The 21864-nt window shown below is 38.8% G+C and overlaps 1 protein-coding gene across 5 annotated transcripts in view; it reads left to right on the top strand.

Annotated features, from left to right (window-relative positions):
* The window catches only part of LOC126299308 (fizzy-related protein homolog), a 96189-nt gene that overhangs the window by 29424 nt on the left and 44901 nt on the right, over positions 1-21864 (top strand). For all 5 annotated transcript variants that reach the window (XM_049991112.1, XM_049991113.1, XM_049991110.1 and 2 more), the window contains exons 4-6: positions 4348-4536; positions 5033-5179; positions 16450-16638. In XM_049991112.1, the coding sequence (XP_049847069.1) occupies positions 4348-4536; positions 5033-5179; positions 16450-16638 (525 nt within the window). The remainder of the gene's footprint in view (positions 1-4347; positions 4537-5032; positions 5180-16449; positions 16639-21864) is intronic.

The following is a 21864-nucleotide window of genomic DNA, read 5'->3' as shown; positions in this document are numbered from 1 at the left end:
GGAGGATATAAGTTGAACATCAACAAAAGCAAAATGAGGATAATGGAATGTAGTCGAATTAAGTCGGGTGATGCTGAGGGAATTAGATTAGGAAATGAGACACTTAAAGTAGTAAAGGAGTTTTGCTATTTGGGGAGCAAAAGAACTGATGATGGTCAAAGTAGAGAGGATATAAAATGTAGACTGGCAATGGCAAGGAAAGCTTTTCTGAAGAAGAGAAATTTGTTAACATTGAGTATAGATTTAAGTGTCAGGAAGTCGTTTCTAAAAGTATTTGTATGGAGTGTAGCCATGTATGGAAGTGAAACATGAACGATAAATAGTTTTGGACAAGAAGATAATAGAAGCTTTTGAAATGTGATGCTACAGAAGAATGCTAAAGATTAGATGGGTAGATCACATAACTAATGAGGAAGTATTGAATAGGATTGGGGAGAAGAGAAGTTTGTGGCACAACTTGACAATAAGAAGGGATCGGTTGGTAGGACATGTTCTGAGGCATCAAGGGATCACCAATTTAGTATTGGAGGGCAGCGTGGAGGGTAAAAATCGTAGAGGGAGACCAAGAGATGAATACACCAAGTAGATTCAGAAGGATGTAGGTTGCGGTAGGTACTGGGATATGAAGAAGCTTGCACAGGATAGAGTAGCATGGAGAGCTGCATCAAACCAGTTTCAGGACTGAAGACCACAACAACAACAACAACAATCTGATTCTCCTGGAATTACCTGAGATTTAATTACACTTCATTGCCCTCGTATTGCTTCTTTGGTGTTCATCTTGTAAGCTCTTTTCAAGACACTAACCATATCATTCCACAGATCTTCCAATTCCTTTGCCATTTCTGACAGAATTATAGGTTTTTGTTTCTCCTCCCTTAACTTTAATTCCCTTTCCGAATTGCTCCTTGGTTTGCTTGACAGCTTTCTTAGTGTACCGATTAAGTAACATTGTGGTTGGGTACAAAACTTTCTCTCACCCTTCTCAACTACTGCTTCCCATTCACTTTCATTGACTCTTTCAAATGCAATCTGGCTTCTGTAAAATATGTTATCCTTGGTTCCTTTAAAATTTCATAAATTACATCTGAGTCAACACTGTCAAAAGCTTTCTCTAATTCTGTAAAAACTATAAACTTAAGTCTGCCTTCCTTTATTTGATTTTCTAGGGTAACTTGCATGGTCGGTTTTGCCCCCACATGTTCATAAATTTCTCATGAACCCAAAATGAGTTTCCCCAACATCTGATTTATCAGTTTTTCATTTTACTTTAAATAAGTTGTGTAAGTATTTCACAACCATGACTCATTAAACTGATGGTTCAGTAATATTCACATGTGTCAGCAACTGCTTTATTTGGAACTTGTTTTATAACAGTCTTCTTGACATCTGAGGGTACCTTGCCTGTCTCATATATCTTGTGTACCAAGTGGAATAGGTTTTGTTGTGATATTTCGTCACCAGGATCTGAATAATTCAGAGGGCATGTCATCTATTCCAGGTGCCATGTTTTGACTGAGGTCTTTGGTGTTCTGCAAATTCTTCTCATATTATCATGTTCCCCATCTAATCTTCATGTGCTTACTCTTTCTGTTGATAATATTGTCTCCAGGTTCATTTACTGTATAATAACCATATAGGTGTTTCTGTTTTCTGTAAAGGTTTTAGTTAGTTTTCCTTTTAGTGGCAGTCATCTTTCCAATAGTCATACATGATTTTATAAATCTGCGTTTCTCCTTCGGCTGTTCTGTTTTTTCCTTTCATCTGTTAAAGTCAATATCTCATGTGTTATTCGAGGATTTCTGCTGCTCTAATTTACAAATACTGTTCATCTTGCCACCTTGCTTCACTAGTTCTTATTATAGCTAACTTCAACCTTTCCATTTCTCTTTTATAATTTCACCAACCTACCCACCTTATTAAGTGATCTAACAATCCATGCTCTATTCCATGGATTGCCAGATTTGTTTTTCTTCATGGCAACATCCTTTTGAGTATTCCCTGCTTGGATATCCAAATGGGTGACTGTGCTGCCTCCAAAATATTTTACTGAAGAGGATGTCATTATCATTAAACTATACAGTAGAGATACATATACTCTGGAGGTATAACAGCTCTAGTTTCCCCTTGGTTTCAGCCAAACAGCCTAACCATGGTGTCAAGATAGGTAGGATGTGTTAGGTAATGTTACATGGTGAGACAGTACATCCAAGTAATTAATTACAACTAGAAAGTTTAAAAATAGAGACAGTTGTGCGTGTGTGTTCTGACTGTGATGATAGAAAGGTGTGGCTGAGTTGTGAGTATTTTGACAGCTGAGAAGGCATGGGGACAGAGCCAGGCAGAACTCGGCAGCTGGACAGGTCTCATGGTATTATCAATAAAAGATGGGACCCTTTGAGCCTCAGCGAGTGGCAGATACTGCATGACATTCACTGCATGGTTGGGAAAACCTGGCCATTGGCATGAAACATGGAGCAGTAACTGTCATGGCTGACTTGAGTGACCACACCAAGTATCAAATAAGTCTAAATCCAATAAAACCTGATCCCAACTAGTTAGAGAGAAGCCAGTAAAATGTGCACCCTCGATCTGAAAAGTAGTTTTCAAGTTATTTCATGTTAAATATTTTATGTATAAAATGAACTTTAAAAAATAGCATCTCAATACCACCGTAAGTGATTTTCACAAAAAAAAGTGTGTAGGGATGGATCTCATTGAACACTATTAGAATATCAATGTAGATCTTTTTATAAACATTGCCTGTTTTGAATTACAGGCCATACTGTACATTCTGTGTATAAAAACATGAATTTTTACATAAATAATGAATGAAATGTTACAAGTAGTGGCTGCCTTATGAAGTAGACGTAGGTATGGATATATGAATGGACTTAGTTTTAACTGTTTATATTTATTAGTATTGAAAAGTAGTGTCTAGCTGGACAACATCCATCGTTATTTATGAACAAACTATTTAAATTAGAGAAAACCTAAGATCAGCATTAGAGAAAGCTGAAGAAACTTATGTACTAATTGAAATGTATTACATGTATATAACATTACATTTATAGTTTATAAGTATATTGCGGAAGTCAGAAATGTGTGCACTTAACTCACGTCACTGTGCAATGCAAGGGCTTAAATAGTGGCAGCCATCTTAATGCAGGATACTTTACTTTTGATCTGGATGCAGGACAGGTGGGTTTGAAATCTGGAACAGGGAGTGGCAGTAGCTTGCCTCTTGAGTGTGTTGAAATTGTTCTAAGTGTTGAGTTGTGAACTTGTGATTTTGCATATGTTGCTAGTGAATACTCTGAAACATTTTCAGCTTTGTGTCAGGCAAGCTAGTCTGAACTTTAAAATTTTACTAGGTTATATTTGTGAGTGATTTACACTAGGAATTTAGTTAGTTTGCAGTTGTCAAACTTTAACTTTAAACTTACAGTAAGAGCACTGTCATTTTTCCAGAAGTTCACTCAGACATGAGCTACTGTTCCTTTTCATTTAAGTCCTTTCTCAGATATTAAGTAATTCTCTGGTGTAAATGTTACAGTGATGGAAAAACTCAGTTTGTTAAAATGTAGTGAACATTATTTTTCACTGCAAATTCTTGTCTCCATTTATTTCAAAATTGCACCCGGTTTTTTAGACTTAATGTGAGATGCATTTGTTGGCCCATAGATTGTAGTGTAACCAACATTTAAAGATCCAACCCCGTATTTGGAGGCCCGACAAATTGTGACTTATTAATGTGCAATTTATTATTCATGCAGATGCACATGAGGGTTCATGAGCTATAAGTTTATTGAACAGTTATTTTGTGGAATGAACAAGCTAATCGCAAGTTCAGCTACCCTATTTGTTATCTGTTACATCGCAAAGGCAAATCAATCGATCATCCGGGCTGTTTCTGGTGCGACCATGTATTGGTCTGGCCTTTCCATGTGTACCTCGCCATTGTAGTTACACCTACAGTATGGATATCTGTGTTGTTGATGCATGCAAGCCACTCAACCACGGTGCATTTTCCTTTGTATCAGACCTCTTATGTGGGATTTGCTGGCAGGATGCTAGAATATATCTGCAGTAAACTGCTCGTTTGCTGCCATGGAGTTGTCAACTTTGATTGAAATAGTCACAGCATAAGGCTGAATTTCACAGTTGAAAATGAGATGTTTACTAATACCACACAAGAAGTATTTTCTTCATAATGTTTCCTCTGTGTTTCGTTAAATATTACTCCCATTTCCTATCTGGACCAAGCTGATTATGGTGTGTGGTACCACGAAATTGTAATCTGATTTTTCTGATTTGTATATTTACTTATATTCTGAACACTTTCAGGATAATACTGTTCGTACAGGGGCAATTCCAAAAAAAGCAACCCGTGAAACTGGTGAAACAGGTAGAGATGCTGTTGCGTATTCTTGCCTATTGAAGAATGAGCTTCTAGGTTGCAACATAGAAGATGTTAAAGGCCAGTCAGAGGAAAGGAGAACCTCGGTACCACAAGAAGGGAGAAATCTGTTTCATGTAAGAAATGTTTTGTGTTAGACTTCTTTTTTCGTATAACTTATTCGCCACTTTCTTGTTACTTTGTATCTTGTCACACACTAAGATGTTAAAATGTGTGTCTTCAGTCTTGTCCATCCAAAATATTTTGGTGCGAAGGAAAGCATACAGCAGCATAAGACATTTATTCAGTAAATGATTGTTCTTTTATAAAGTATAATGCATTAAACAAAACTATAGGGGATAAACTGATACTACATAATGTATCTATTCATCATAAGTAAGTGTGCTAATAAATGTGAAACATGTTTAAAAAATTTTAACTACTTATTTGAATTATCATAAGAAAGGAAATGTCTTGTTTATATTTAAAGCTGAAAGTCATAGTGGTGGAACATATATTTAATTTTTGGGAACATGCGCAGTTCATTACTGAAAAAAAAAACTATAGAATAGTATAGTATAGCTGAAATTGATTATTAATTTTTTCCTAACCTATTTTTAAAATTTCTTGAAGTATTCTCCACCATCCCAGAAGTCAGTATCCAGCAGCGATACATCAGCTTTATCTGCCTACTCATTATCACCTGTAAGTGCCAAGAGTCAGAAGTTGCTGAGGTCACCCCGTAAAGCTACAAGAAAAATTTCAAGGATCCCGTTTAAGGTAAATCTTTGTTACTATGCTCCTGAAGTTTAATGCATTTGAGTTTCAAATCATGCTTCAATTTTAGATTTACTAAGCAAAGTGCTCTTAAGATATTCTTTTCATAGCTTCGGGCCACAGTCATGTAATAATGTTTGAATGATGATTCCTCCATTTGAGTGTGTCCGTCTCCGTAGCGTAGCGGTAGCGTTACTGCCTACCACGCATGGGGCCCGGGTTCGATTTCCGGCAGGGGACTGGGTGTTGTGTGTCCATCAACATCATTTTTATCATCATTGACTCGCAAATTGCCTAACTAAAGAGGACTTGCAATACGGCGGCCGAACTCCCCCGAATGGGGCCTCCCGGCCAATAGTGCCATACGGTCATTTCATTTCATTTGAACTGTACAAGTTTCGTTATTTTAGGTTGCTATTGTGATGTTGGCCTTAAGCCATTATCAGGTACAACAATGTTTGTTATAATTAGACTTTTTTAATTATTCAACATTTTATCAAGTACAACAATGTTGGTTATAATTAGACTTTTTTAATTATTCAAAATTTTTGTACTTGATAATGGCTGAAAGCCAGAATCATGATAGTAATATAAAATAAAGAAGTTTGTACAGTCAATTGGGGAAATTAGCATTCAGACACACTCTAAGGTAGAATGTGTATGGGTTTATTTTTTACTGCTCCTCCAGTACTAACATTCTTTTTCAGTTCTTTCCATTTAAATTTTGATGAAACATGTGCAAATCCATCTCATTTAAATACAGAGTAAAGCCTATTTCATTTCATAAAATTATTCAGATTTTTATGGGCCTGCTCTGGCAGTATCCGTTTAATGCGATTCATGCGTTTCTCTGTAGCCGCTCTCTGGGCTGTTGTCTATCAACCTAAAACATTAGCCTCCCCTATGTTTTTTACCATCAGGAACACGTTTTCTGTTTCTAATTTAGGAATACAACAAGGCGAGAACTGTTTGTGACAGAATGGAACTGTTGCAAAATAGTCCCTGAAATTTTGAAAAGTTACAGATTTAGTACTAGATTGCATTTGTGTGTGACATTTTCTTGTGCGGTACATCTGGGAAAACACTGTCAACATGTCGCATCAGCCCCCCCCCCCCCCCCCCTCTCTCTCTCTCTCTCTCTCTCTCTCTCTCTCTCTCTCTCTCTCTCTGCATATTTTTCATTTTACCCCCATTTTGGGTAATTGTGTAATATTTATTCTCAGATTCATAGAAATTGGTGTCTCAAAATAGTTGAAATGGCTCTGAGCACTATGGGACTTAACATCTGTGGTCATCAGTCCCCTAGAACTTACAACTACTTAAACCTAACTAACCTAAGGATATCACACACATCCATGCCTGAGGCAGGATTCGAACCTGCGACCGTAGCAGTCGCGCGGTTTCAGACTGAGCGCCTAGAACCGCGAGACCTCCGCGGCCAGCAATTGGTGTCTATCTCATTATTCTCTTACATAATATTCCACATGATTTCCCACATCCATTGAGACAGACATTGTGTGGATCTTTACAACAGTTTACATCTGTGTACTGAATACAAGTGGGATCCGAGATTCATGATTTTTGATGAAATTCAAGCCTTTAGTCATTCACTGATGAATACATAAGTAGCTCACTTGTGAAATCGCTGCCTATAAAATCCCAGGATCTGCACTTTTTTTCTAGTGTGATGCACCATTTTAATATATTTTAAAGAGTCATTTCGTATATCACTATATGCCATGTGATGGGAGATTTAGTCTTAATAACTTTGCAGTATGGTGCAATTTATTTTTATAGGTACATATACCAGTCACATCAATGTGGACGTCACCTATTTTCGGATGTCATCATGCAGTAACCAGTCACAGATGCTGGTGGCAGTACTAGAAGTGGAGAGTATATAATGCATGCCCAGGGGACATGGTAAACAGTCCAGTCATTGTCGTAATGTGGAAATGGAATGATTTATCTGATTTCCATGATCATTGGCTTTTGGGCCAAGTATGGAAGCATTTCCAAAATGGCTAAGTTTGTAAACTGTTAGCAAACCTCTGTGGTTAAAGTATACCTTGCATGGCCAAATTGGTACTATCCAAAATGGAGATGACAGGAATGAATGATGGCTATACAGATGTGTGCAACTGTTGAGCAGCTGACTGCCCAGATGAACTAAGGGCAGCCAATAGTGCCTCCTCAACAACTTTTTAATGAACGTTGTTGCATATGGGCCTTTGCAGCAGTGCCTTGTTCGTACACTCATGCTGACTGCTGTTCATTAGTGACAAAGGCTGGAATGTGCACACCAATGCCAAAACTGGATGTCTGCTGAGTGGCAGCTGGTCGCCTTTTCAGGTGAATCACATTTTATGCCCCATCAGACAGATGGCTGTTAGTGTGCATGGTGTGAAACATCTGAAAGCAAACACCCTGTGACAACCATCACATGGGTCCAAGCTGGAGGGCATCCACAGCATGATTTCGTCATTCTGGAAGACACAATGGATCAGCACAAGTATGCATCCATCCTTGGGGGTGATGCCCATCCCTGCATGCAGTTTTGTTTTCCCTTGACACGATGGCATCTACCAGCAGGAGAATGCAACAAGTCACACAGCTTCCAGTGTACATTGTGTTGTTCGAGGAACACCATGACGAGTTTACCATACTCCTCTGGCCACCAAACTCCCTGGATTCAAACTCAGTCGAGAATATGTGGGACCACCTTGATCGGATTGTTCATGCCATGGATCTTCAGCTGAGAAATCTAGTGCAACTGGCCACAACACTGAAGTTGGCATGGCTCCACATCCTTCTCAGTACCTTCCAGTGCCTCATTGACACTCTTCCAGAACATCTCACAGCAGTCTGTGCTGCAAAAGATGGTTATTCAGTCTTTTGACAGGTGGTCACATTAATGTGACTGGACACTGTATGCGGAAACTTTGTTTATGAAATGCTCATTAGATAATATCAGATAGTGTCATGTGTGCATACATTTGTGTTTTGCAGCAGACATGTGAAGCATAGGTCATAGTGTACCAATGTTGTTAGTACCCTCTCCTATTCCATTAACAAATTGCTCAAGAGGACTCATTGTATGCCTTTGAGAGTCCTTGAATTTCTATAAATTTCACTATCTTGGTCCATATGGAGTATGTATATTTTTTACTGTAATATATTATCTCCTCTTGGAAGGCAGCTTATTGGAATTTTAAGGGCAGTCTATTTATTGATGCACAACATAATTGTCTTAGATTTTCCCATGGGACTCTGTTTATCATATCTGTGGTGCCAAAGATTCTAGACAGAAAGCAGACATTGAAGAATGGCCAGACAGGGGCTTTGCGTGATGGGAAGATCAGGATTTGATGTACTGTCAACAGTTACATGATTTGAGATTGAATACAAGATCAGATTTCAAATGGATGAGGAAGGAAATTGGTCATGCTATTTCCAAAGATACAATCCCTATCATTTACATGACACACTGGATAACCTAAATGTACATACCTAAATGGGGACTTGAACTGTCCTGAATGCATTTTGAGTGCCTTGATCACAGTGTCTCATCACTTGGTGAAAGCTTTCTAAGCAGCCTGAAATGAAGCTTTTCTGCATAGCTAGATCAATATGTTTATTCCTTATTGAGTTGCTACAGGTACTAACAACTAAACATTGTCTGTTTCAGGAGGACTACATTAGGAGTGCTTTAGGTGGTGATAGTATAGACTAATTCCAATAAAACATTCTACCCAATAAAACAGTTTATGTAATGTGTTCAGTTGTTATCGGTTATGGAGATATAACCTTTAGAATGTAACCCAGAAAAATACTCACTGGCAAATGATTTAAGTTCAAAGTTGATTTTCATGAATTCCATCTTCAATGTACTTTTGAGTCTCCTGACAACACCACGTGTTGCTCTTCTGAGGTTTTTTCAACATTCTTTTATAAGGGTAGCGCTAGTCATAATATGAAAGATTAATTCATCTCTGGCATATATACTTTTTTAGACTTTGCCTTTCAGCCATCCCTACAGGCAAAAGTCAAAAAGGTGTCGTGTCTGGGGGCATTATTTGCTAAGAAACATGAGCATTTTTGCCATCAGTCTTCCAGGGAGTGGTAGGTTTAAATGATATGTCACCTGATAATTAGACTGTGCAGTGGCTTTGTCATGTTGGAAGAAAGTACCGACTCTTGTAGGCTAAGGAACCTCCTCTAATAACGCTGGAAGCTTGTTTTCAAGAAATTCTAGATAACGAAGCCTTTAAGAGTGTGCAGTAATACAACAGGTCCAGTCAACTGATGGTCTGTCAGACTGCACCACACATTTACAAAGCATGTCTCCCCACAAAGATGTGTAGGTTTTTGTCAACAAACTAACAATGTGACTTACTAGTGTTGTTGGTACCATTACATGTAAAATAATCTTCATCAGTTAAAATATTACTGAGATTACTCAGCGATTTACAATTAGTCAGCAACAAAATTCCAATCATCCACCATCATCTCCTTCTCAAAGATGTGGAATCCCCTGTAAATGATAAGATAGAGATGGTGCATATGTAATGCCTGCCATATTCTTGTATGTGGAACACCGATAAGTGTAGAAATTCTGTGTATGCTGGTTGAAGGATTACATTCTACCAATTAAGTAATGTCTTTTATTTCATACACTGTGTTCACTTGCATGTTCATTACTGCTGCTCTGACGCCGATCTGTTGTAGAATTTTAGAACATGTTTTTTGCTCGCGTATCATGTCTTTTTGGAAACCCAGACTCTACTCTGTAGGAATCAACATGGATTCCAGAAACAGCGATTGTGTGAGACCCAACTCGCTTTATTTGTTCATGAGACCCACAAAATATTAGATACAGGCTCCCAGGTACATGCTATTTTTCTTGACTTCTGGAAGGCATTCGATACAGTTTTGCACTGTCGCCTGATAAGCAAAGTAAGACCCTACAGAATATCAGACCATCTGTGTGGCTGGATTGAAGAGTTTTTAGCAAACAGAACACAGCATGTTGTTATCAGTGGAGAGACATCTACAGACGTTAAAGTAACCTCTGGCGTGCCACAGGGGAGTGTTACGGGACCATTGCTTTTCACAATATATATAAATGACCTAGTAGATAGTGTCGGAAGTTCCATGCGGCTTTTCGCGGATGATGCTGTAATATACAGAGAAGTTGCAGCATTAGAAAATTGCAGCGAAATGCAGGAAGATCTGCAGCGGATAGGCACTTGGTGCAGGGAGTGGCAACTGACCCTTAACATAGACAAATGTAATGTATTGCGAATGCATAGAAAGAAGGATCCTTTATTGTATGTTTATATGATAGCGGAACAAATGCTGGTAGCAGTTACTTCTGTAAAATATCTGGGAGTATGCGTGGGGAACGATTTGAAGTGGAATGATCATATAAAATTAATTGTTGGTAAGGCGGGTACCAGGTTGAGGTTCATTGGGAGAGTCCTTAGAAAATGCAGTCCATCAACAAAGGAGGTGGCTTACAAAACACTCGTTCGACCTATACTTGAGTATTGCTCATCAGTGTGGGATCTGTACCAGATCGGGTTGACGGAGGAGATAGAAGAGATCCAAAAAGAGCGGCGCATTTCGTCACAGGGTTATTTGGTAACCGTGATAGCGTTACGGAGATGTTTAGCAAACTCAAGTGGCAGACTCTGCAAGAGAGGCCCTCTGCATCGCGACGTAGCTTGCTGTCCAGGTTTTGAGAGGGTGTGTTTCTGGATGAGGTATCAAATATATTGCTTCCCCCTACGTATACCTCTCGAGGAGATCACGAATGTAAAATTATAGAGATTCGAGCACACACGAAGGCTTTCAGACAGTCATTCTTCCCGCAAACCATACGCGACTGGAACAGAAAAGGGAGGTGATGACAGTGGCACGTAAAGTGTCATCCGCCACACACCGTTGGGTGGCTTACGGAGTATAAATGTAGATGTAGATGTAGATGTAGATGTAGTCTCGAGCAATTTAGTGAAAACGCATGTTAATGCTCTTGAATCTGTTACTCTTGAGATTATGAAATCATCTGCTGTATTCTCTACAAGCATCAGCACCATTTCAATTACAAAATCCATTCGCAAATCCTATATCAGCATATGCATCATTTGTAAACATACACAACTTACTTAAACAATACAGTAGAATTGGCCAGCAAATCAGAATCACAACCGTAGTTGAAAAACTCAGTTATGTAAACTCAAACACAAGTTGACAACTTGAAATTCAAAACAAAAATGGGAATCATTAAATAAACCCATAGCAATTGGAGTACCAACATGGAAATGAGGATTTGTCATGGTAAACGATAAAAATTGGACACGTGTAATATTTTTGTGTGTCTGTTAGCACACATTGCATTGCTCTAAAGTAAGTGTCAGATTATGGATCTAAAATGTCTGGGGTCCAATTCGTGGTGAGCTGTTGGATATCTAGCTGTCATTAATGAGTTCTTTCACCTCTGCAATATTTGCTAATGCAAGAAAATGCTTAGTTGCACCATTGATTGGAGTCCACCTTAAACTGTGAATTCCCCTGTAACTGGTTGGAGTCATTTCAAAGGTCTGTTTCAACAGAAATGTATGTGTGTTGTAGAGGAATTGGACATCAACTGCAAAAATATGAAATCCAGAAAAGGTGTGACACAGTTTTCTGCCAAAATTGCTATACTGTGGAACTTCTATTTTGTGTTCTCCAATGTTTTTCATGATTCTACACCATAAATTTGTTTCCGTACAAAAAACCCATAAGATCACTGCTAAAAACTCCCTGATTTCACATTTCTTCCTGGTATGGTTTACCTAGATTCTAAGTTCTTACTTGACATCTCACTTGATTTCATCCCATTATCTTCCTGTTGATATTTGATGTGACTGACCAAGTTATAAGGGACTCAAAAGGCAGATGGTTCATACCACGAGTGGTGGCAGAATTAAGGGAATATTTTGGGCTGTTGTGGAGAGGGGAGATGTGAGAGAGGGAATGCTGATGTAATCCATGATTGGTGTTACCAACACAACTTGCAGCATTTAGCCTCACCACTTAATTATAATACAACTACTACCAACTTGCAGCAGTAATGGAGAAACAAGATAGTTGACACTAAGTGTTCCGGATGGAGCAATACGTGATGAAGGGGCCCAGTCACCACCTTTACTTGTGCCATTTATAATTCAGTCTCATTTTTCTGCATGAATTTCCAATGTACTGTATTCAGCAATGATATCAATTGTCACCCTTTTAAATTCAGACACTGAGTCTTGAAGAATATGCTTGGTCATAGTTGAGGAAGTGTCATCCATTTCCGGCTAGTGAACTATTGTTGGCTGGTGATGTGTTAAGTCATCCAGTAGCCAGCGCAGCCACCACAGCACACTAACACACGTAAAACGAGATTACCTACTGCAAGTGTGGAGTGGGGGAGCGGCCCTTCAGCAATGGGATTGCAGGTAGGGGGTGAAAGCATTTTGTGAAGTGCTGAAAATATACTTTTTGAGAAAGTGATATGCTATGACAGAGATGTCACACGGAAATAGAACAAGGATTTTGCTACAGCACATTTTAAAGACTTTCATGTTCAAATCTGACATGATACCATTGCAACAACTACATACACTACTTGTATATATAGTTTGCACCACACACTGTAGATTGTAAAGACTGGCAGCAGTGGTAGACGGCATGAAGTGAAACTGTAGCACTTGAGCTTTCTTTCAAATTTAAAATTTACACAGTGTACAGAAATTCACTGAGCCAGCTTCTGATAAGCTTGTAATGTCAACTGGAGAAGTAAATTCATTTTTTCATGCTTCTCTTTCACTCATCAAGCCTAAAATAACACTTTTAAAGGAAGGTGAGCAAATGAAGTGCAGTTCATAAGAAAAACATTAATCTATAACAGCAGTGGTGATGAAGTAGGTCATTAAGCATATGTCCACATTTATGCTTATGCTTGAACCACTTAGCTGTTGTGATGTTTTTGGTTTTAATTCAACGTGCTCATTGATTTTTGCTTTTTTATGAGTGAGCACAAAGGATGAGCTCTCAAAAACGCATGTTTTGAACGTGTAATGTGTAGTCATAGCATGTTGGAAAACAGCTCGATTACCTTGTACCCAGATATCAATTTAATTTTATTTTATGAGATTTTACTTACTGTTTCACATCTTTGACTTTTTAAGAACTGTTGAAATCCATTACCACAAATTATTGCATAAATGTTGTAGTGAAAATTCAGTATTCCAGATTCTGCTGTATAAATGATCCATCTCAGTTTCATCATTGTTGATATAGGCTTCCAGTGTCAAAAATAATGTGTCTGCTTCCACTAATAGGCAGAATACTGTTCAAAAAGTAGTAGTGGTGATCTTCTTCTTTTTGTCTGTGTAAAACCTTCTAACTATAAAGAAAAAGAACCTGGTGTGCTAGGTAACAATCTTGAATGATTCTGTTTACTCGTATACTTCAACTCTTTTGACACAGCAATTAATTATGCTGTTCCAAAAACTAGTGCTGCTGTCAGCTTTTATTACTGTAATATACGAGGGTAATCCCAGAAGTAAGGTCCCCTATTTTTTTAAAGTACAGAACTCTGTCTGTGTGGCAGCTGGTCACACTGTTATGAAGAGTGCTTCACACACTGTGTGTAAACATGTGCACGCTGTGCTGAGGCGCTCAGTCTTGGCTTGGCAGCAGTTGAGAATGGAGCTCCCATTGGATGTTACCGCCAAGTGCGAACTGCGTGCAGTTATTCAGTTTTTGAACGCAAAGGGCACTGCGCCGATTGAAATCCATCGCCAGTTGACGGAAGTGTATGGTGAGTCATGCTTGGATGTCAAAAATGTTCGTAAGTGGTGTAGAGAGTTTGCAGTTGGTCAGACCAAAATTCATTATGAACAAAGGTGCGGGAGACCGTCAATTTCTGAGGAGTCAGTGTTGAAGGTTGAGCAAAGCATGCGTGAAGACCGGCGGATCACCCTGGATGATCTCTGCACGTTGGTTGCTGAGGTTTCCCAAAGCACCACTTACAGAATTTTAAAGGAAACATTGAACTACTGGAAGGTATGTGCAAGATGGGTGCCACGCATACTGACTGAGCACCACATGCAGCAACAAGTTGATGCTTCCCACGCATTTTTCACTGCCTCACAGCCGAACAGGACAACTTTATGGATTCAATTGTCATGGGTGACGAAACATGGGCATACCACTTTACACCTGAGACCAAGCAACAATCACGCCAGTTCATAACTTTCTGAACAGCATGGCGGCGAGCTGGTATGACATGGGCATACAAAAACTGCCACAGCATCTACAAAAATGCATCGACAGAAATGGTGATTATGTCGAAAAATAGCTAAATGTTCAAGCCGTAAACTGATATAAACAATTGTAGAAATAAACAGGTCTATGTAATTATAAAAAAAATCGGAGACCTTACTTTTGGGATTACCCTCGTAGTATACTCATTTACTTGTTCGAGGATCATTTTATGATGGTATGGGATCTGTCAGCTTCATACAAGGAAAAACATAAGTCATACATGTAGCCGTATAAATAGTTATTACACATATATCAGCTGTAGAAGTATGAAACCAAAATTTGCTTGCAGTAAATACATGTCTGTTGTTTGAAACTGATAAACAATATTTTATTGTAAATAATCTCCATTGCTATTTAAACTTTTCTCCCACCTCTCTGGCAGGCTATGAATACCACGCCAAAAAAACATTTCTTGTTTTTAAGCGAACCATTCAGTGAGCTATTTTCATAGATTTTCATATGAATTGAAGTGTTGTTCAGCAAGAGCGTGTCCCAGTGATGCAAATAGATGATAATTGGATGGAGTCAAGTCTGGCGAACAAGGCGCATACCCTAATATTTCCCAACTAAATGTCTCGATCATTTCCCGGACCCGTTTTGCTGTGTGTGATGGGGCATTATTATGGAACAAATGACTTTGTGTTGCCTTTTTTCCATATTCCAATCATGTTTCGCATAATGCTTGATTTAAATCAATCATTTGCTGTTGGTAGTGATCCTACAGAGCATTGTCTCCTTTCCAAAAAAATTTTGTCTTGTAGTGGATTTAGATGGGTTGCTTGGAATCACCCATAATATACGACACTTAGGATTCTCAAAATATATCCATTTTTCATCACCTGTCACTATTCGATGGAGAAATGACTTCCTTTTGTATCTGGTGAGCAGCATTTCACAAGTGGTCTTTCTATTTGCTTGCTGTCTTTCATTCAGTTCATGCGGAACCCATTTTCCCAGTTTCTGCATCTTTTCCATAGCTTTCAACCAAAGAGAACTGCTTTCTGCATCACATTCAATTTTTCCATGAGTTCCTGTTGAGTTTGAGTATCATCTTCATCCAATAAGGCCCACAACTCATTGTCTTCAAACTTTTTTGGTGGTTTCCCATGCTTGTCGTTTCTCACTTCAAAATCACCACTTTTGAATTTTTTGAACCACTTGAAACACTTATCTTCCCCCAAGAGCATGTTCGCTAAAAACTTCTACAAGCATACAATTTGATTCTGCAGCAGTTTTTGTCAAGTGATAACAGAAAATCAATGCTGTCCACATATTGTAATTCGTATGCACAAAACTCGACATGTTTATTGGTTTGAAAGAGATTCCGATGTACGGAACTTGGGCTATTGTGTGCTGACATTCGTCGTCAGCCGTTACAGGAAGCAAAAATGCACTGCAGACACGGTCTCGTGGGTCCTACACTGACAGCAAGCACCATCTATAGGGAAAATCTGGTTTCATACTTTTGCACCTGGTATATCCTAATGAAATGCTGTGTTGCTTTCCTTTTTTGTTTATTTGAAAGCACTTGTCATCAGAGATTTAAATGACATTATGTAATCTGACTGGATATATGTCATGTTCCATTACCTTCTTGTACGGGAGTAAAGGTGGCTGTAAAAAAATGAAAATCAGTCCATTAAAAAATGTAGTATCATCATAAGACCATAGACAATTATAATTCATGTGTTGTAACTATCATTTACTATTGCAGTTAAGGTGGTATATTTACCTTTTTATATACTAGGCTTTGTATCTTGAGAAGTTTTTTATTGCTTAACAAATTGTGTTGTTCTTTTTGTCATATTGTGCCTCAGCATCAGGAAAGGACGTAGTTCTTCAAGTAGAACTGTAGTGTTGAAAACTATAAGGTAGTAGAACATTCATTACACAAACACGTAACTTTGTTCTAGGTTCTGGATGCTCCAGAGTTGCAGGATGACTTCTATCTCAATTTAGTTGACTGGTCTTCACAAAATGTACTAAGTGTTGGGCTCGGTAGCTGTGTTTACCTATGGTCTGCCTGTACAAGCCAAGTTACAAGACTGTGTGACCTTACGGGTGATGGAAACTCTGTAACATCTGTGGCCTGGAATGAAAGGGTATGTTGCAAATGTTCTGGGCTATGTTTTTTCATGTATACAAATCATTATGCACAGTAATGTAAAATTTATAATTAGAAATACATATATTTTGCTATTTCTGTATATCTGTGTAGTGACATTTGATGTAAAATATGGAGCCACAGTCATGTGATGGAAGTAGAAAATCATATGAACATCAGTTCTCATCCAACTTTGGTTTATAATATAGAATGGGCACAAATGGATGGAAACACAAATATGTAAAATAGAATGAGTTAACAGATTTAAACCATACAGCAGAAATGATTAGAAAAATTTTCAGTAATTAATAAAATGGAAATAACATTTGATTAACAGTGCTCTAAAAAGGATAGATTTCTACTCCCCACACAGAGGAGGCATTGAGTCACAGACAGACACAATGAAAAAGACTGTTAAACATTTAAGCTTTCATGTGTGAGAAAGAGTCATGCTTTTGTGATTGTGTGTGTGTGTGTGTGTGTGTGTGTGTGTGTGTGTGTGTGTGTGTGTTTGTTTCTGTTTCAGGAGGAGGACTTTCTTCTCCAAAAGCAGCTTAGATATTTAGCAATCTTTTTCATTGTGCCTGTATGCGACTCAGTGCCGCCTCTATGTTGTGAGTAGCGATTTATGCTTTTGATATTGTTGTTATTCCATGGTGAATTTTATATTATTGGAAGGAGCATATGGTTTAACAAAAATTTCAACAAGTAAAGCACAACTAGGAATAGAAAAGTACAACACTAGAGCACAGTAGTAAGACCATGATGTTTGTTTGCATGTGAATGCTTAAGCTGCTCAGAATATAGATACTTAAAAGATGTATTATTAGAAAAATAGTGGATGCAATACAAACTACAGATGGCTGGAAAATAAGAAATAATGAGGATATCTAGCAGAATATAGAAAAGTGTAGTTTAATCTTCTTTCGGCACCAGTACCAAACAAATGATAACAAATATTCAGAAGTCAACAATCAGAAATGGCATAGACAAAAGAAATAAAAAGATGATATTGGGAAAAGATGAAAGAGTGCTGGAAAAATAGGAATTAACGAAGAAGGAAAAGGGATTGAAGTTGTTGGGTGATATTAGTTGTTCATTATGAAGATAAAAAAGCTGGCATTATGCTAATGACAGAAAATAAAAACCAATTTGAATATTCCACCTAGAGATAAGATTTATTGAAGAAATTATGAAAATATTGGTGGGGGTCCTACAGTTTCTGCCGCATCCTGCATCTCAGCCCCATTGCTAACCCATTTTGTATGTATGCAATGGTCAGATTTCTATTCCTCATACTCCTTTCTCTCTTTTGAATCCACTTAAGTTGTGATCTTCCTCTGCGCTTTCTGTTAGTTGCTCAATATTCAAATGAATTTTTGGGTATTCTTTCCTGCCCCTTTCTAATTAGGTATCCAAAACCAAAACAGGTGTCTGTGTTCTATTTCAGCCATTATGGTATACTTATTTGTTCTGTGTTTCAAATGGGAGGTCCTTGATGCATGTTTTAGAAAGTCTATTTCTACAGTTTTTATCTTCTTGCAGTTCTCCATAATTGTACAGCACACCAAACTGTTGATGGTAATTGTCATAGTGACTTTATGTATATTAAGTTCCGTTTTTAATCCAGTTTTTCTGGACCACAAAAGGGAATGCAGTTTTGATATTACTCTCCTCCTTGAGCTCAGTCTGTTTCCCGAGTCATCTTCATATGTCCATGTGTATTAATTATGCTCCCTTTACTGTTGTGCTAACTTCCACAACTATCAATGGTTACATTTCTGAGATTTCAAGATCTATTGATCGTGTTCCATTGGTTAAGCATTCTCTCTTCTTGATATTCATCTTCAGTCCCCATTTACCATATTCGTCTATTAATTTTCTCACCATAGAGGAGATATTTTCTTCATAGGTGGCAACCAGCATCTGGTCATCTGTGATCTCACGTTGTGGTCTTCAAACTGAATTCCCATTATAGTGCATTTATTTTTCCAGATGTATTTTAAACAGCAGCCTTGTTTCAGTCCTTTATTTTAAACAATTTAGAGATATTTTAAATGATTGAAATATCGTACCCATATTCATCTGTGCACATCCGTATGTCTGTTATATGTGCTGCTTACATGGAATGGGTCCGTGGCATATAGTTTCAGTGCTTAGAACAACTTGGTTAATGGGACGTTGTCATATGCTTTTTCAACATCTTTGAACACTATATGTGTCTTCAAATTTCTTTCATATATTTATTTCTATCAACTAGCATAGGGAGACTATATTATCAATACACAATATGCTTGCTCTATATCCACTGTCTTCTTCAGTGTCTACAATTTCTGTTCCAGTTCTGATTCTCAATCTTCTTGTTGAGCTAGTTACACTCATGCCTCTGTAATTATCACAACCCTGTTGCTTTCTTTTTTGTAAATAGAAATTATTATTGAAATATTAGAATCCTCTGGTAGCTCCTCACCATTCCTTGTCAGTTTATTAAAGGATCACGGTGCCATTTGACAATCTTTCCTGCCTCATTCTGCATCACTAGTTCCATATTCACATTATCTGCATCTCTCAGCTGATACTCTGCCTGTTTGTACTGATTTCTATTCTCACTCAGTAGCTTTTTGTAATACTTCTTCCACTGCTGTATTCTAATTATTGGGACACGCAGGCATATCTTACTTTGGTCTCTTCCATATACCTACAGATCTCCTCACATTTTTTGTCCCACATCACCTGTTTTGCTCCTGAAACTTATTTTATAACCTCTCTGCTGCATCTTGCATAGCACTTCTTATCCTCACTGTCTTGTCTACTTAACCACTTTGCTACAGTTGTTGTCCTCTTTCACCATTTCCTCAATATCCTTTGTTGACCATTCTGGATCCCTATGCTTAGAACTATTCTTCATTCCTAAGGCCTCCAATGCTGCACTATGAATGCACACTTTCATCCCACTGTACAACATTGCTGCCATGGATTTGTGTGTGACCTAATATATTTAATTTGTAGGCCAATCTTGTGTTGTACTGGGCAAGGTGGCGCATTGCTTAGCACAATGGTCTCGCCTTCAGGAGACTGATGGTTCAAATCGACATCCAACCACACAGAATTAGGCTTTCCATCATTTCCCTAAATTGCTTCAGATGAGTGCTGGCATGGTTCCTTTGAAAGGCACAACCGAATTCTTTCCTCATCCTTAAAAAAAAATCTGATGATGTGCTCCATCTCCAATGATCTCATTGTCGATGGGACATTGAACCCTAATCTCATCTTGTACCATATAGTCTATTATGCATCTCAAATTCCTTGCAGATTGCACCCGGAGTCTCTCCATTGCAAGTTAGGTGTGCACAACTGCTGGCCAGTTAAGCTTCACATGTTCATAGTTCTGCTGCGCATCCGAATTACTGTCTCCATTTCCCACCCATGGCGGTTCATCTTCCCCATTGGCCAGGTCAGGGCCTCCAATTGCAGTTTGTGTCTGATCCCTTCTTTCTGAACTGGAGTCCTTGCCTTTACCACCTATACTTGAGGTCCATTCGCGTACACCTACGCCGCGGCTTTGCCTGGACCTTTCCCGTATCCCTAAGGACTCAGTTAACCCCACCGCTCTCTGCTGCCACTTTCTCTTGATTCTTGACATTTACCGAGGCCATGAAGTGGTTTACACTGATGGCTCAATGGCTGATGATCATTTCGGCTTCACGTTCATGGAAGTCATATTGAACAGCATTCCTTGCCTGATGGGTGCAGTACTTTCACTGCCGAGCTGGTGGCTATATCTCGTGCTCTTGAGCACATCCGTTCATCCCTTGGGGAGTCATTTCTTCTGTGTACTAAACTCCTTGAGCAGCCTACAAGCTATCACCCAGTGCTACCCTCATCATCCTTTGGTAGCAACCACCCAGGAGTCCATCTATCCCCTGGAACAGTCCAGTTGTTCACTGGTGTTTGTCTAGACCCCAGGTCATGTCGGAATCCCAGGCAACAAATTTGCCGTCAGGCTGGCCAAACAGGCTATACAGAAACTGCTTATGGAGATAGGGTTCTCTGCAACTGACCTGCATTCAATACTACGCCACAAGGTTTTGCGGCTTTGGGAGACGAAATTGCGTAACCTCAGTACCCAGCTAAAATTAATGGCAACGATTCCAGTAATGGAAGAGTCCATTGCAGGGCAGCCAAAGAAGGACAGCTCACCAAAATATGGGCCATTGTCAGCTGGGCACCGCACTGACACTGAGGTGGGTCATCATGATGCAGGAGGTAGCCATGTGTCACCCAAGTGGACCCAATGCGGAGGCGATAGAAAACCAGACTCCCTGCGAGAGGGCTGCATGGAGGTCTTCCACACATTCGTACTCTCCTTAATGGCACACAGTACTGAGGTTACGCAATTTCATCTCCCAAAGCCGCAAAACCTTGTTTTGCTCTGAACGTGTTCTCAGTTCTTCAATCATAAATCACTGACAATTGTGAGGTTGCAGTTATGACAACTACTTGCACACATGCTGACCAACACATGAAGGATGCAGTCCTTTCTTGCAACAAACACATACTGTTTGTGAATGCCGTTTCTTATCCTTCGTAGAACAAACACTACAGTAGCGTTCCTTTCTCCCCGGAAGAGTCTCTACACCATATACTGTTGGAGCAGGTACATTTATATCTATTGCACTTGTGTTTGCAGTCCTTGCCTGAAACCACTGTTGAGAAAGTTTGCAAATGACTATGCTGTTAAATTTCAACCGTGTCAGTGGTTTGTTGCTGGGATTTAGGCTTTCCTTATACAAAACATATGCATTCAGCAACATCCTGGCAATTATGCTGAACACTATCTTCTTCCACATCGTGACAGTCCTCCTCTCATCTAAATAGCAGTATGCCATCATATCAGATGAGTCAATACCACCCATATACTTATTATATTCAAAAATTACATCTGGTTTCTTGACCGACTGTCTACTGCGAATTGTCTTTTCTGATGATGTAGCAGAGGATGATGTACTCCCAAGGAGGACTGGATTTCTTTGTGATTTCTTCTGTTTGAAGCCACAGAGAAGTATAAAAGATTTCTTGAAAAACTTTAGCCGACCTACAGCATAATTCAACAGAAGACCATGTGGCAGAAACTTTCTGTTTCTTCTAATTGTTCCTGTTAGATAAGTGTCGACTGAATACAGCTTTTCTGCCAGAGGAATAGATGTAAAAAAGTTATTGCAAA

Source organism: Schistocerca gregaria, chromosome X, assembly GCF_023897955.1.
Source record: "Schistocerca gregaria isolate iqSchGreg1 chromosome X, iqSchGreg1.2, whole genome shotgun sequence".
NCBI classification, from domain to species: Eukaryota; Metazoa; Arthropoda; class Insecta; order Orthoptera; family Acrididae; genus Schistocerca; species Schistocerca gregaria.
The sequence above is the reverse complement of the archived record's forward strand: the minus strand, read 5'-3'. Positions and strand labels throughout refer to the sequence as shown.